Below are 15,314 nucleotides of genomic sequence, written 5' to 3'. Positions count from 1 at the left end.
TTATCCGTCGCTCAGCGCGCTCTAGACCAGCTCGCAGATCCGCGACCTCCTTACGGAGGTCCGCGAGTTCGGCCTCTTGGCGGCTGCATCGAGCTTGAAGTATTCGTGTCTCGGTGGACACACTTCGCGCTGCGCTCACGTCGACAGCCATCCGCAGGAAATCCACCGCCTCGTTGAGGTCCCGCTGGTAGGTTCCCTTAAGCCTGCCAGAGTTCTTAGACACTCTGGAGACCGTGTCTAAGAACTCCTGCGCCCTCTCCCTGAGAGTCTCCGTTGGGAGTTCCTCCACATTTCTGATGGAAGAGGCTTTGGGTTTAGAGGCACTGGTCGAGCGCTTCTTCCCTCCCTCCATCTCCTCCTCAGCCGCCGCCGCAAAGTCCTGCTCTTGCAGGGCTTTCAAGTCCTTTTTGGCCTTTTCAAGGCCAACGTGTGCCCCAGTTGACGTGGGGCGTCCGCGTCCTCTTTTGGGTGGTGCCTTTAACCAACGGCTTTTGCCGTCAAAGAGCACAGGAGACTCCGGGTCCGAGATCGAACCAGGGTCTTCCCCCAGAGGCCGCTTGGCCGCTCTTGTAAAGTAGCCGCTGCTGCGCGGCTCCTGCTGGTGCTCGGATGACGGAGCCATTCCTGGGTGGGCAGAACCCAGGGATGACTCAATGTCTTCGAGCGATGCGCATCTTGCGCTATCCTTTCGCATGCATCCATTTCCGTTATCGTCGCCAAGGTCGTCGTTTTTATTAAGATCCGAAGTTTTTGTTGGTTGGGTTTTAGAAGTAGAAGAGAAAACAAGATGAATATTAGACGCCGTTTTGATTCCCACGAGTAGGAGGGATCTACGTGGTCCACCCGGGCAGTGCCCTCTGTACCCGGGTAACCCTACTACACCTGGGGGGCGGGTGGTCCCCAGGGTTGGCCGCTAGCGGGTGGAGTTACCCCCTCCACCACCTGCAAGCAGGCGCCCCGACGTCGCGCTAGGCCCAGAGGCACCACTACGCCGGGACTTTGGGGAATTTTTTAATGAGGTTGTCTCCTCTTGGGCCGGCCGGTTAAGGCAAGCCCCTTGGTCCCGGGTCGAGCCGCGAGACATGACCACGTCTCTGCCCGGGGAAACAAGTTTGTTAGGCGGTGGCCGCAACCTGTCCATCAGCCATGTCCTCATGTCTGATGAACCCGCCGTACCAAGGCGTCTCCGCCTCCCGCTAGTAATTTTTTCAGAGGTTTTCTTCCTCGCGGCCCTCTCCACTCGGAAGTGGAGACGGCCCCCGGCCCTGCAGACGCAGGGTTACGGGTCGGGCCGGCGGTGGCCGAAACCATTGCCCGGCATTGCTGCCGGACCCGCCGCCCCTCGGAGTTGGGTCGAAGTCCGGATTCCTCTGCCCTCTGCCCGAGCAGAAGAGCACGGAGTGCGACCCATCTCCGCCGATTTTGGTCCGCGCCGGCCGAGGCCGGTACCCCCCATATCTGGGGGGCATTCCCCTATCCGCCACCTGGGGACGCGCCCGATGGGAGATCGGTTACTCCACACGGGAACCTAACCTAACCTAACCTAACCTAACCTAACCTAACCTAACCTAACCTAACCTAACCTAACCTAACCTAACCTAACCTAAACCTAAACCTAAACCTAAACCTAAACCTAAACCTAAACCTAAACCTAAACCTAAACCTAAACCTAAACCTAAACCTAAACCTAAACCTAAACCTAAACCTAAACCTAAACCTAAACCTAAACCTAAACCTAAACCTAAACCTAAACCTAAACCTAAACCTAAACCTAAACCTAAACCTAAACCTAAACCTAAACCTAAACCTAAACCTAAACCTAAACCTAAACCTAAACCTAAACCTAAACCTAAACCTAAACCTAAACCTAAACCTAAACCTAAACCTAAACCTAAACCTAAACCTAAACCTAAACCTAAACCTAAACCTAAACCTAAACCTAAACCTAAACCTAAACCTAAACCTAAACCTAAACCTAAACCTAAACCTAAACCTAAACCTAAACCTAAACCTAAACCTAAACCTAAACCTAAACCTAAACCTAAACCTAAACCTAAACCTAAACCTAAACCTAAACCTAAACCTAAACCTAAACCTAAACCTAAACCTAAACCTAAACCTAAACCTAAACCTAAACCTAAACCTAAACCTAAACCTAAACCTAAACCTAAACCTAAACCTAAACCTAAACCTAAACCTAAACCTAAACCTAAACCTAAACCTAAACCTAAACCTAAACCTAAACCTAAACCTAAACCTAAACCTAAACCTAAACCTAAACCTAAACCTAAACCTAAACCTAAACCTAAACCTAAACCTAAACCTAAACCTAAACCTAAACCTAAACCTAAACCTAAACCTAAACCTAAACCTAAACCTAAACCTAAACCTAAACCTAAACCTAAACCTAAACCTAAACCTAAACCTAAACCTAAACCTAAACCTAAACCTAAACCTAAACCTAAACCTAAACCTAAACCTAAACCTAAACCTAAACCTAAACCTAAACCTAAACCTAAACCTAAACCTAAACCTAAACCTAAACCTAAACCTAAACCTAAACCTAAACCTAAACCTAAACCTAAAACTAAACCTAAACCTAAACCTAAACCTAAACTAAACCTAAACCTAAACCTAAACCTAAACCTAAACCTAAACCTAAACCTAAACCTAAACCTAAACCTAAACCTAAACCTAAACCTAAACCTAAACCTAAACCTAAACCTAAACCTAAACCTAAACCTAAACCTAAACCTAAACCTAAACCTAAACCTAAACCTAAACCTAAACCTAAACCTAAACCTAAACCTAAACCTAAACCTAAACCTAAACCTAAACCTAAACCTAAACCTAAACCTAAACCTAAACCTAAACCTAAACCTAAACCTAAACCTAAACCTAAACCTAAACCTAAACCTAAACCTAAACCTAAACCTAAACCTAAACCTAAACCTAAACCTAAACCTAAACCTAAACCTAAACCTAAACCTAAACCTAAACCTAAACCTAAACCTAAACCTAAACCTAAACCTAAACCTAAACCTAAACCTAAACCTAAACCTAAACCTAAACCTAAACCTAAACCTAAACCTAAACCTAAACCTAAACCTAAACCTAAACCTAAACCTAAACCTAAACCTAAACCTAAACCTAAACCTAAACCTAAACCTAAACCTAAACCTAAACCTAAACCTAAACCTAAACCTAAACCTAAACCTAAACCTAAACCTAAACCTAAACCTAAACCTAAACCTAAACCTAAACCTAAACCTAAACCTAAACCTAAACCTAAACCTAAACCTAAACCTAAACCTAAACCTAAACCTAAACCTAAACCTAAACCTAAACCTAAACCTAAACCTAAACCTAAACCTAAACCTAAACCTAAACCTAAACCTAAACCTAAACCTAAACCTAAACCTAAACCTAAACCTAAACCTAAACCTAAACCTAAACCTAAACCTAAACCTAAACCTAAACCTAAACCTAAACCTAAACCTAAACCTAAACCTAAACCTAAACCTAAACCTAAACCTAAACCTAAACCTAAACCTAAACCTAAACCTAAACCTAAACCTAAACCTAAACCTAAACCTAAACCTAAACCTAAACCTAAACCTAAACCTAAACCTAAACCTAAACCTAAACCTAAACCTAAACCTAAACCTAAACCTAAACCTAAACCTAAACCTAAACCTAAACCTAAACCTAAACCTAAACCTAAACCTAAACCTAAACCTAAACCTAAACCTAAACCTAAACCTAAACCTAAACCTAAACCTAAACCTAAACCTAAACCTAAACCTAAACCTAAACCTAAACCTAAACCTAAACCTAAACCTAAACCTAAACCTAAACCTAAACCTAAACCTAAACCTAAACCTAAACCTAAACCTAAACCTAAACCTAAACCTAAACCTAAACCTAAACCTAAACCTAAACCTAAACCTAAACCTAAACCTAAACCTAAACCTAAACCTAAACCTAAACCTAAACCTAAACCTAAACCTAAACCTAAACCTAAACCTAAACCTAAACCTAAACCTAAACCTAAACCTAAACCTAAACCTAAACCTAAACCTAAACCTAAACCTAAACCTAAACCTAAACCTAAACCTAAACCTAAACCTAAACCTAAACCTAAACCTAAACCTAAACCTAAACCTAAACCTAAACCTAAACCTAAACCTAAACCTAAACCTAAACCTAAACCTAAACCTAAACCTAAACCTAAACCTAAACCTAAACCTAAACCTAAACCTAAACCTAAACCTAAACCTAAACCTAAACCTAAACCTAAACCTAAACCTAAACCTAAACCTAAACCTAAACCTAAACCTAAACCTAAACCTAAACCTAAACCTAAACCTAAACCTAAACCTAAACCTAAACCTAAACCTAAACCTAAACCTAAACCTAAACCTAAACCTAAACCTAAACCTAAACCTAAACCTAAACCTAAACCTAAACCTAAACCTAAACCTAAACCTAAACCTAAACCTAAACCTAAACCTAAACCTAAACCTAAACCTAAACCTTGCTTGCTTGCTTGCTTGCTTGCTTGCTTGCTTGCTTGCTTGCTTGCTTGCTTGCTTGCTTGCTTGCTTGCTTGCTTGCTTGCTTGCTTGCTTGCTTGCTTGCTTGCTTGCTTGCTTGCTTGCTTGCTTGCTTGCTTGCTTGCTTGCTTGCTTGCTTGCTTGCTTGCTTGCTTGCTTGCTTGCTTGCTTGCTTGCTTGCTTGCTTGCTTGCTTGCTTGCTTGCTTGCTTGCTTGCTTGCTTGCTTGCTTGCTTGCTTGCTTGCTTGCTTGCTTGCTTGCTTGCTTGCTTGCTTGCTTGCTTGCTTGCTTGCTTGCTTGCTTGCTTGCTTGCTTGCTTGCTTGCTTGCTTGCTTGCTTGCTTGCTTGCTTGCTTGCTTGCTTGCTTGCTTGCTTGCTTGCTTGCTTGCTTGCTTGCTTGCTTGCTTGCTTGCTTGCTTGCTTGCTTGCTTGCTTGCTTGCTTGCTTGCTTGCTTGCTTGCTTGCTTGCTTGCTTGCTTGCTTGCTTGCTTGCTTGCTTGCTTGCTTGCTTGCTTGCTTGCTTGCTTGCTTGCTTGCTTGCTTGCTTGCTTGCTTGCTTGCTTGCTTGCTTGCTTGCTTGCTTGCTTGCTTGCTTGCTTGCTTGCTTGCTTGCTTGCTTGCTTGCTTGCTTGCTTGCTTGCTTGCTTGCTTGCTTGCTTGCTTGCTTGCTTGCTTGCTTGCTTGCTTGCTTGCTTGCTTGCTTGCTTGCTTGCTTGCTTGCTTGCTTGCTTGCTTGCTTGCTTGCTTGCTTGCTTGCTTGCTTGCTTGCTTGCTTGCTTGCTTGCTTGCTTGCTTGCTTGCTTGCTTGCTTGCTTGCTTGCTTGCTTGCTTGCTTGCTTGCTTGCTTGCTTGCTTGCTTGCTTGCTTGCTTGCTTGCTTGCTTGCTTGCTTGCTTGCTTGCTTGCTTGCTTGCTTGCTTGCTTGCTTGCTTGCTTGCTTGCTTGCTTGCTTGCTTGCTTGCTTGCTTGCTTGCTTGCTTGCTTGCTTGCTTGCTTGCTTGCTTGCTTGCTTGCTTGCTTGCTTGCTTGCTTGCTTGCTTGCTTGCTTGCTTGCTTGCTTGCTTGCTTGCTTGCTTGCTTGCTTGCTTGCTTGCTTGCTTGCTTGCTTGCTTGCTTGCTTGCTTGCTTGCTTGCTTGCTTGCTTGCTTGATATGGTCCTGTTATCCTTCCTGTTGAGATTTGTCAGGTCTACGCGGTAACATCAATACTATGAAAACCGGTGTTTATATTGTCAATTATCCATACTAATATTATAAATGCGAAAGTTACTCTGAAAATAACCTAGAAATGGTCAAGAGTTTATAAATAAACACGCCATCGTTCTTAGGGGGTAGGCAGTAGGCAGATAACTAAATTGACCTAGTGATTTTTAGTCGCTTTTGTTGGGACTTTTGCTCTTTCACGTCTAAACGGCTGAACGGATTATATGAAATTTAGTAAGATAATAGATGGTTACCTAAAAACGGATATAAGATCACGTCATCCATGATCATGTGTTTCCTAAGTATAGGGGGTAGGAAGCAAGCAGAAAACTGAATTGAGTTAGTGATTTTTTTAATGGTTTTTTTTACGAGTTTTGCTCTATCATGCCTAAACGGCTGAATAGCTGAACGGATATTGATGAAATTTAGTTAGGTGATAGACCTAGAAAAGGATATGGGCTATTAATATTCATGCTATCGTAAGTACTTAAGGCGCAGAAAACTAATTAAGTTAGTGATTTTTAATCGTTTGTTTTAAAAGTTTACCTCATTCACGCCTTAACGTCTGAACGGATTTTTATAAGACTTTGTTAATTTAAAGATAGGATCCTAGGCACGGACACAGGCTACTTTTTACGGCGGGAAAATACCTCATTCCCGCGGAAATCTAGCGTGATCGTGTCAAGAAGCGCATGACGCCATAGCTACTGAAATGATTTTGATGTTTTTTTTTAAACTGAGTGTTACTAAGACTTCAAGTTAAATATTTATTTTATTCTGTTTTTATTATTTGTTATTATAGCGGCAACAGAAATACATTATCTGGGAAAAAAATACCAACTTTCTGACCATCACGTGTCATGGACACAGCCTGGTGACGGACGGACTGCAGTCTTATTTAATCCGGCCCCGTTTTTACCCTTTGGGTACTGAACTCTAAAAATGATACAACATATTATAAAATGTTTTATTCATTTATTGAGTTTCTCATATTGTGTTTGTATGCAGCAAGGTGATTCAGTTACCCAATTAAAATTTGATGGTGTTTATGGAGTTCGTTAAAGTTGCGCATGTTTCTAAACTGGTAGTGAAACGTCTTCCTCCTCTTCTTGATGCGGCCCAGGTGCTGCAGCACGCGCAGCGCCGGCAGCAGGCGCGACACCGCGCTCGCTGTCTGGTCGCCTATGCAGAACAACCACGTCGTCTCTATATAAGCTGCAAGCACACGTCAAATTTGATGATTCTGTCGTTGGCCAAACGATGGTCTGCTGCCTGGCCGTGGAGGGTCGCGGGATCTGAAGCATGGGTGCCCCGCAGGGGGCACGGGTGGCCCAATTGGCTAGTTTCCATTTAGTCAAATTCCCCATCATTCATTTGATTTTTACTAATCGTCAAAACAAGAAATTACTAATCATATGAAAACGCACACCGTGACGTCATAAAAAAGCCAGCTTGGGAAATATTCAGTTTCTAAAGCGGTCGGAGCAAGAAGAATTACACAGATTTGGAAGATGGTATAATTTTTTTAAATTACTTATTTAACTCTCGTTGCTACGCGGAGAGGTGTTGTAAGTTTCGGTCCTTTATCTGTATGTGTGTCATGTTTGAAATAGTTTGAACTGTCTTGATGAGTACTCTAGTAGTGTTGGTGATTGGTATTCAGGGTCTGAAGATGGCTAGGTGGACACAGGAAGGAAATCGATATTAAAATGAGGTAATCCTCTCGAGTATGGGTATCGTTTGATTTTGAATAATACTCTGGTCTAAAAGCGAATTGGGATAAATCTTGATCTGTAACCGCATCGTTCCGTACGTACCTATCGAACTAATCGTATAGCCTATATTCGCTTATCTTAAAATCCATGAAATAAAAAATAAAAGAAATACTCATTCAAGAAAAGGAAAAACAACAATTGTCGACGTGTGCTTAACAGAATGTGATCTATTATGTTATACTAGCTTTTACCCGCGACTTCGTCCGCGTAGCGTGTTATAAAAGAGAGATCTTTCTGTGTGTGGGAGTGCGTGTCAAATTTTAAGCATCTAACTTATGCAGTTTAGATTTTTTCATACAACATATTTTTCCCGTTAACTCCCATTTTTCAAAATACAGCCATAACTAAACTTTATATTTACTAAGGTATGCATGCATGCTAGATTGAAAACATCTATCTTACGCGGTTTCGATTTTTTCATACAAATGTTTTTTCGCGGTAACTCCCGTTCTCGTGGTAATTTTGCAATATCCTGTTGCAACTAAGCTTTAAGTTAACTAAGGTACCTACATGCCAAATTTCAAGCGTCTATCTTAAGCGGTTTAGATTTTTCATATAAAACGATTTTCCCGCTAATTCCCGTTCCCGTGGCAATTCCGGGAATTCCTTTCTTAGTGCACCTCTACGGTACCTAAGATACGTCCCTTCCAAATTTTAAGTGCCTATGTTTAGCCGTTTAGGCTGTGCGTTGATATGTCAGTCAGTTTCTCCTTTTATATATTTAGATTATTCACTAAGATGTAACATGTTAACACCAGCACCTCGGCTCTCAGCGGTCCTCGCCGCGCCAGTAAATAATCTTCTGGTAAGCCGAAATAGACAATAAGATTGTGAACAGTCAAACAGATCAAAAGACATTAAAAATAAAGAATATACCCCGACACAAAAAACGTTCGTATGTATACTATAGTACATACATTAATGTATAGTATAATAAAAAGCTCATCAAGTGCGAGTTGGACTCGCACACCGAGGCCAGGGTTCGAGGAGCAAAATATTATGGATAGATGGGCATAAAACAATCAAGCTTACTTGGTGGTGGATACACCTTTCCATTATCGAACAAGTTGTATTTGTTAAAGTGTATATAACAGCTAGCGGCATCCATGTAGCAGTGGTTCTTGAACATAAACCCCGGCAGCAGCGTGTTGGTGGGCCGGCTGCCGCACACCGGGCTGTAGATGTCCGGGCATTGCTGTGGACACACCACCCCGACCACCCGCCACTGTCACTGGCGACTGTACACGGTACAGCCTCCGACACCGACACTCTGGCCGATTAAACGGTGCTACATCTTATTTAGGTACCATCCATATTTGAGACACACTTGGTCTCTATGTTAGTTACTTGAAAGGTATTATGAAAGTAACAATGAAAACGAAATTAAAAAAATAACCGCCTTCAAAATCTGACTGATATAAAGTAAGAAATTAAATTTCTTTTGTTTTGTTAAATACAATGTTGAAATCGAAATTCTCAAGTTGGCACAAGTGGTGCATTTTGCAGGGTTTGAACGAATGTTGCGCCTACTTTCATACTTTTTATGAGACAGATTTTGAAGCGGGCTTAACTTTTTAAAATGTTTTTTTTTTATTTGCCTAGACATATTATTCAGTGATCTTATTTCCTCCTCGGAATCTCTATATGTATTTTAGGTAATGTTCGGAATATGTTTGAGATATCAAGTTATCAATTAAACGTAATTATCAGAAAATACAAGCAAAGTAGATGCGCTTAGGAAAACATATTTTTGACTTCATCACTTCATGTCCACAGAGGGTGCCACATTGAATTGATTGGCCGCTAGGTAACATAATTACACATCAATGTGCTGTAGCGTATAGGAACAGTCAACACTGTAGCAAGTAAAACCCCATTTGTTAAATTCTGAAAATGAGTGTAGAACGTACATCACAGCGAACAGTCATATTCTTACATACATCAATCAAACAGTTAATTTTGCTTCGCCTTAGAAGGGTAATTATCAGAATGATACATAGATTGGTATACCTCTGGGCACTTGTGATAGCAGCTCGAAAGTAAGGGCTGGTACATAAAGGTGGTGTTAGTTATCGCAGGTATTTGTGTTAAAGGCTCGTACACATTGACGGGGCCCATCCATTTCACCAACACGCGTCGCGTGGACTTATTCATTGTTGACTTTATGTCCCGAATCGGCATTGGGAACATATGAGTCGCATTGAAGAAATTGTCTATAGTGTGGTTAGGGTTGCCATCAAAGTCAAACATACTTCCGTTCACGATCATTACAATATTTCTTTTTGAAGGTTTCTTTTCTCTTTCAAGAAACTTTCTGCGCGTTTTGTCGTTGCTATATTGTGACGGAAACGGATTAATTTGATTATTACCGTCACCAAGCTCCTGCGCAGCGATATTGGTGGTCGTGGCATAACGACCTTCATCGTGTTCTTCTCTCGTTGTTGTTCCTTTAGCGACTTGTTTAAATTGTGCGGAAGGGCGTAGTGAACTACAAATGTAAAAGTCGGTTTCAAAAAATATTCTTGCTTTGTGACAATTATATTTCCATAACTCGCAGTTATTTGAAAAAAGTCTGATTTTAAACCCTGCGCCGTACTGTCTGATACCACAAACTGCATTTTCGTTAACTTCGAAAGAGCAATTAAACTCAGCGCATCGAGTTTTGTTTATTTCGATAGAATCATCATCGGGTTCCAATGCCTTAACAAATATGTTATTTTTCGGTGGGGCAACACTGGAGGTTTTGACATTGGTGTCTCGATCAACAACACTTGATCTGTCAGCTGAACTCGTTGTCAATAATTCTTTGGACATCGGCAAGCTACTGCAGAGGTCAAGGTCAGTCTCAAAGTATTGTAATTTATTCAAGCAATTATATTTCCAAAGTTCGCATTTGTTTAAAAAAATTTTAGCTTTAAATGCTGTGCCACGCTGCCTGATACCACAGACAATGTTGGTTGTGATTTCTATAGAGCATTGAAGTTTATAGCAACGTGTTTTACTTATTTTAAGTTCGTCTGAACTGGTTTCCTTAATCCGGATGTCAGCTTTGGCAAGCGCTGGCCCATGGTCGACACGGGCACCCTCGCCTGGTTCTTTGCTGCCACTTGGTGGTATCGCGTCGCACATGTAACCAAACGTTTCAATATATTTTCGTTTTGTACGACAGTTGTATTTGAAAAGTTCGCATTGGTTTATAAAATGCCTGACTGTAACCCCGTGGGTGCGCTGCCTGACGGCGCACACGGCCGCGCTGTCGGGGCTCGATGAGCAGGTTATATTATTATCACATTGTGTTTCAATATCTCGTCTCGGTTCATTCGGTTCAGTAATTAAATCAGATTTCGGCGGCTTTCTAATGTGTTTGCGTTCACAGTATTTCATTTTTATTATTCTGTATGCTGAAAATATACAAATTTGTTAATAAATAATTTTATTTCAAATCCAATTGACACAGACGTGGCAAATACCGTGAGCGCTATGATGTGCGTGTCAGTCGAATACCACAAGAACATCCCGGTGCAACATCTGTGTGCTTTAACCTTTACATGAGATAACACATAAGTACACACACAGGCGATCATTACTACGTATACATACATTGATATGGAAATGACAAACATAATAATAATAATAAAACACTTTATTGCACACAAATTTACAAACAATTTCCAGGATAACCTTATTCTAAGGTGGGCAAAGGCGGCCTTATCGCTAAGAGCGATATTAGTTTAGGAGAAAATGAAAAGTAAAAAATATTTAGAGACATAAATAGTTAGTTACATAGGCACATATGCCACCGGATTGTGTTTTTGTGTTTCTGTGTGCTCGTACGACGACGTCGTGCTCGCATCGATTTAATATATCCACGTGGATAGCATTCTTTGTTCCTATTGGTCCCAGCCCTCGGAAGCCGCGCGGCAGCAGATAGTCATGTCGTCTCAGCTGGAGTACAATCGGCGCCCACGCCGTATATAATATACGATGTAGCAGCGAGCCGTAGAATAAGAAATGATAAATACTCTCTAACCTAGCGCTGCCCGGCCGGCGTTGTCCGTGCGCGTGCGCAGTCGCGATCAATCTTCCGCAAGTTGCCTACCTTTTCTCAAAATATGTGGCTTGGCCGTTTCGCTACCATCATATGAACTTAAGGTGAAAAAACTATTTCGCTATCGCCATCATAGGCAACAAATGTATTGACTGTTCATTGCCATTCTGTTATAACGTGCTTCTTATAGTAGCGGAACGGGCAAGCCCCATATTTTACCTAACGTGTAGAGTTTGTAAACTTATAGTTTGTATAATTAGGACGTGTAGATTTAGAAGCTAGGCTCCACATGAGATCTGACGACTTTTTGACATTGTGGTCAATATGATCTCGTCTCGGCACACTTTACATGGAAATGTTATTGTTGGGATATTTTCTTTCTCTATGATGTTATAATACATAAATCTTACCATTATGGTAATCCCCAACGTGACATCCATATTGTAAAAGTTTGCATTTACTTGTAAATACTTTAAAATAATGTTTTCCACGTGTTTTCCTCACGCCGCAAGTTTTCTCAGTTTGGTTTCCACGAGCAACACAGTCCTGCAGCCGCGTACAGTATTTTTGCTTCATCAATTCTCCATATTTTGCAGACGAAAGTTGAAGAAAACACACAAGTAAAGCAGCACATAAGTATTTCATTCTTTTTGAATTTCTTTTAAGTGAGGCAATATAATGTGTTACCTCAGGCACATCCCGGCCCCGCCGGCAGGGACATGTCCGTGTCTGGTTGCGACTGCTGGGTGCCAATTACAGCTACATACTACACAGATTGATCTGGCGGGGCGGCGCCAGTGGTGATGAGGGCCGTTGAGGGCTCTCACCCAGTACAAAGTTTAAGACAATAACAAGCCGGGGGTGCCCAGTCGGGCGGGAACCTCGGCTCAGGGCGTCGTCTGAGTGGATTTTATTTGAAAGATCTAGTCGACCCTAGTGCGCCGATAGCGAAAAATGAGGGAAATCGTCGAGCGCGCCGGCGGGATCAATATCGGGGTCCTGTAAGGCAAATAGTTGATCAAAAAATAAAGAACATAAAAACGCATCAAGATTTGTGGCATAATACCTATTTACAAATTCCGTCTCTCGTGTGGACCGGTCGGTATGTATGTATATGTATTAATTATATTATGATCGCTTGATCGAGATCCACAAACACTTGCGCCAACTTCAGAGGAGATAGTATTGTATGCAACAAAAATTACCTAATTAAGAAAAGGTAACAAATAATTATTTGGTTTAGTACGATGTGAGAATCTAAATTCCGAATACAGTCGCGCCCTGCCACCCCTGCAAATGCCGTGGTCACACCCACCGCCCGCGGTCTGCTAACAGCGACAAGAAGAGGAGCATTTTTAAGTATTCGACAAAGTATTTACCTATTATTTTATTAGTGTTTTTATGAGACAAAAGATCGGTCCAATTTTTCAATTATACTTGTTGTTTCTGGTGATGGAGTCGGCAGGTAGTCGTCATAGGATCTTAGACAATAAAATAACGTGAACCCTCTCAAGTATAGGTATCGTTTGGTTGAACTTTCGAAGATGAAGTTCAGTTTTAGCTTAAGTTTAATTAAAGCTCATGTGAAGCTTACTTTATGTAAATAAGCTTATTATAAGATTAATGATTAGGTATCTACTCTCTTGGTTGTCTTTGATTACTTGTGGCTCTGCCCACCCCATTAGGGATTACGGGCGTGAGTTTATGTATGTTTATGTATGTATGATTAGGTATCTAAATGATAAAAAATATGTTCACAGGGTCCGCTTATATAACCTGAAGATTTGGCAGGTCCGGTAAAAATCGTGAAATATAATTTAAATTTATATTTAAGGAGACCCCTCCACATTGAACGTGCTTCCAACAAGCGTTGTCTACTCGACTACTCGTGCTTACCAGCGGACACCTCCGTTGAATACGCGTCACCAGCGTCTTAGCTCTCAGCGGTCGCCTATGTCGATGGATATGATGAGTGTTGCGGTGACAAGGGATCAGCCCGTGACAATTGTCCACCATGTCCAATGTATTAGAAAGGTCCGACTGTACGAGTTGCCCGGGAGACGAGCAGCTGAGCGTGTTCTATTATGTTCTGTATTCATTATTGAAACATACAACTATCATTAGATTTTTTATTAAATAAATATAAAAATAATACCTATTATTTTTCTTACTTTATTACTAAGGTATTATTTTTCTTACATTACGATACGGGTCGACTTCGGGTCGGGGTTTACTTTATGTAAATAAGCTTATTATAAGATTAATGATTAGGTATCTACTCTCTTGGTTGTCTTTGATTACTTGTGGCTCTGCCCACCCCATTAGGGATTACGGGCGTGAGTTTATGTATGTATGTATGTACGATACGGGAGAACATAGCACCTACAAGCATTATTTATTCCACATTGCCTCAAAAAGAATTTCTGTTGACTCCCTGACTACAAGCAGTCGAGCATTCAAATGTAGTGAACCCTAAATAAAACTAAAATATATACTTGACCACATTTTGATCACTTTTTAATTAGGTATACTTAGCTAAGTCATAATACTGGTACGTACCTACTTTACAATGTATACTTCGATCGAAATTACTCAATGTTCAATCAAAATAATTAATTGGCCATAACACATAAAATACCGTCACATGTAGTTTATCGTAAAAAAAGACGATTTTGTACAAGGTTGTAGGAGAAGGAATGGAAATAAAGATATGATAACCTTTGGCCTGAGGAAAAGAAATTCTAGAGGAGAGAGGTCGATACAGTTTTGTGAGGAAAATGGTTATTCAAACAGCCAAAAAGAAGGCTATATACTTGGAAGGTTCCAGGAGATATTGGACGATACCAGTTAGATTATACGTATACTAGTCAAAAATATTAATAAACAGAAAGTCACATTATGCAACACTTTGCCAGGTGCCGATTTAAATACAGACCACAACTTGCTTATTAGTAAACACTATTTTGAAATGAAGAAGCAGAAGAGGAAAAGCAAACCAAACAAGATAGATCTCAATAAACTTAAAAGCAATGACAGAGTGCAATATAGTAATAAAGTATGAGATGTGAAGGGCATAGAACACTGAGAGAGTTGAAGATACTACAGAATAGACTAAAACCTAAAGAAGGAAGTGGTAGGAGACGACCAATATGGGTTCATTATTCGTAAGATTCGCAGATGACATTGCTGCATTCACAGAAAATGAAATATCATAACAAAATCTAATAAAAACTATGGACATGATATTCAAAAAAATTCAGTTGAAGATAAATACAAGCAAAACTATATAATGACAACATCCAACTAACAATAGTCCTATTAAACTAAATGACAACATATTAGAAAGAGTAAATACTTTTAAATATCTTGGAAGTATAATAAATAGTGACTCATGATGCACCCAAGACATAATAGCCAGAATTGCAATAGCCAAAGCATTTAACAGAAATAAATACATTTTCATAACCAAAAATATATCAGTTAAAATCAGGAAATGGTTTATTAAATCCTACATTTCGAGCATTGCAATCTATGAAAGTGAAACGTTGACTACTTATGACACAGAGAGAGGATGGAAGCGTTTGAGATGTGATGTTGGCGAAGGATGGAGAGTTTAAGCTAGACTGAAATGGTGTCAAATGAAAAAGTGCTGGAAAGAGTAGAAGAATAAAGAACCATAATAAAAACTATAGAGAACCGAAGAGAGAAATATCATTGACCACCTGATACGACAC

At 40.7% G+C, this 15,314-nt stretch overlaps 1 protein-coding gene across 1 annotated transcript; it reads right to left on the bottom strand.

Moving 5' to 3' along the window:
- Window positions 1-6,608: 6,608 nt before the first annotated feature.
- On the bottom strand, window positions 6,609-9,782 carry LOC126379773 (uncharacterized). The gene is made up of 4 exons (XM_050028592.1): window positions 9,543-9,782; window positions 8,565-8,727; window positions 6,783-6,972; window positions 6,609-6,693 (listed from the first exon to the last, which is right to left on the bottom strand). Exons 1-4 carry the CDS (start codon window positions 9,780-9,782, stop codon window positions 6,609-6,611), a joined length of 678 nt encoding a protein of 225 aa, XP_049884549.1.
- Between the last annotated feature and the right edge of the window lie 5,532 nt (window positions 9,783-15,314).

The sequence above is a fragment of the Pectinophora gossypiella genome, chromosome Z (genome assembly GCF_024362695.1).
Source record: "Pectinophora gossypiella chromosome Z, ilPecGoss1.1, whole genome shotgun sequence".
NCBI classification, from domain to species: domain Eukaryota; kingdom Metazoa; phylum Arthropoda; class Insecta; order Lepidoptera; family Gelechiidae; genus Pectinophora; species Pectinophora gossypiella.
This window is presented reverse-complemented; position numbering and strand designations above follow the sequence as displayed.

What these genes read in the sequence shown, in the direction of transcription:
- LOC126379773 (XM_050028592.1), bottom strand. Translation starts at nt 9,782, where the DNA reads ATGTTTGACTTTGATGGCAACCCTAACCACACTATAGACAATTTCTTC. An exon ending in AAAGGTGTATCCACCACCAA is followed by an intron (nt 6,973 to 8,564) that starts GTAAGCTTGATT and finishes GTGTGCTTGCAG; the next exon opens with CTTATATAGAGACGACGTGG. An exon ending in CACCATCAAATTTTAATTGG is followed by an intron (nt 6,694 to 6,782) that starts GTAACTGAATCA and finishes TATCATTTTTAG; the next exon opens with AGTTCAGTACCCAAAGGGTA.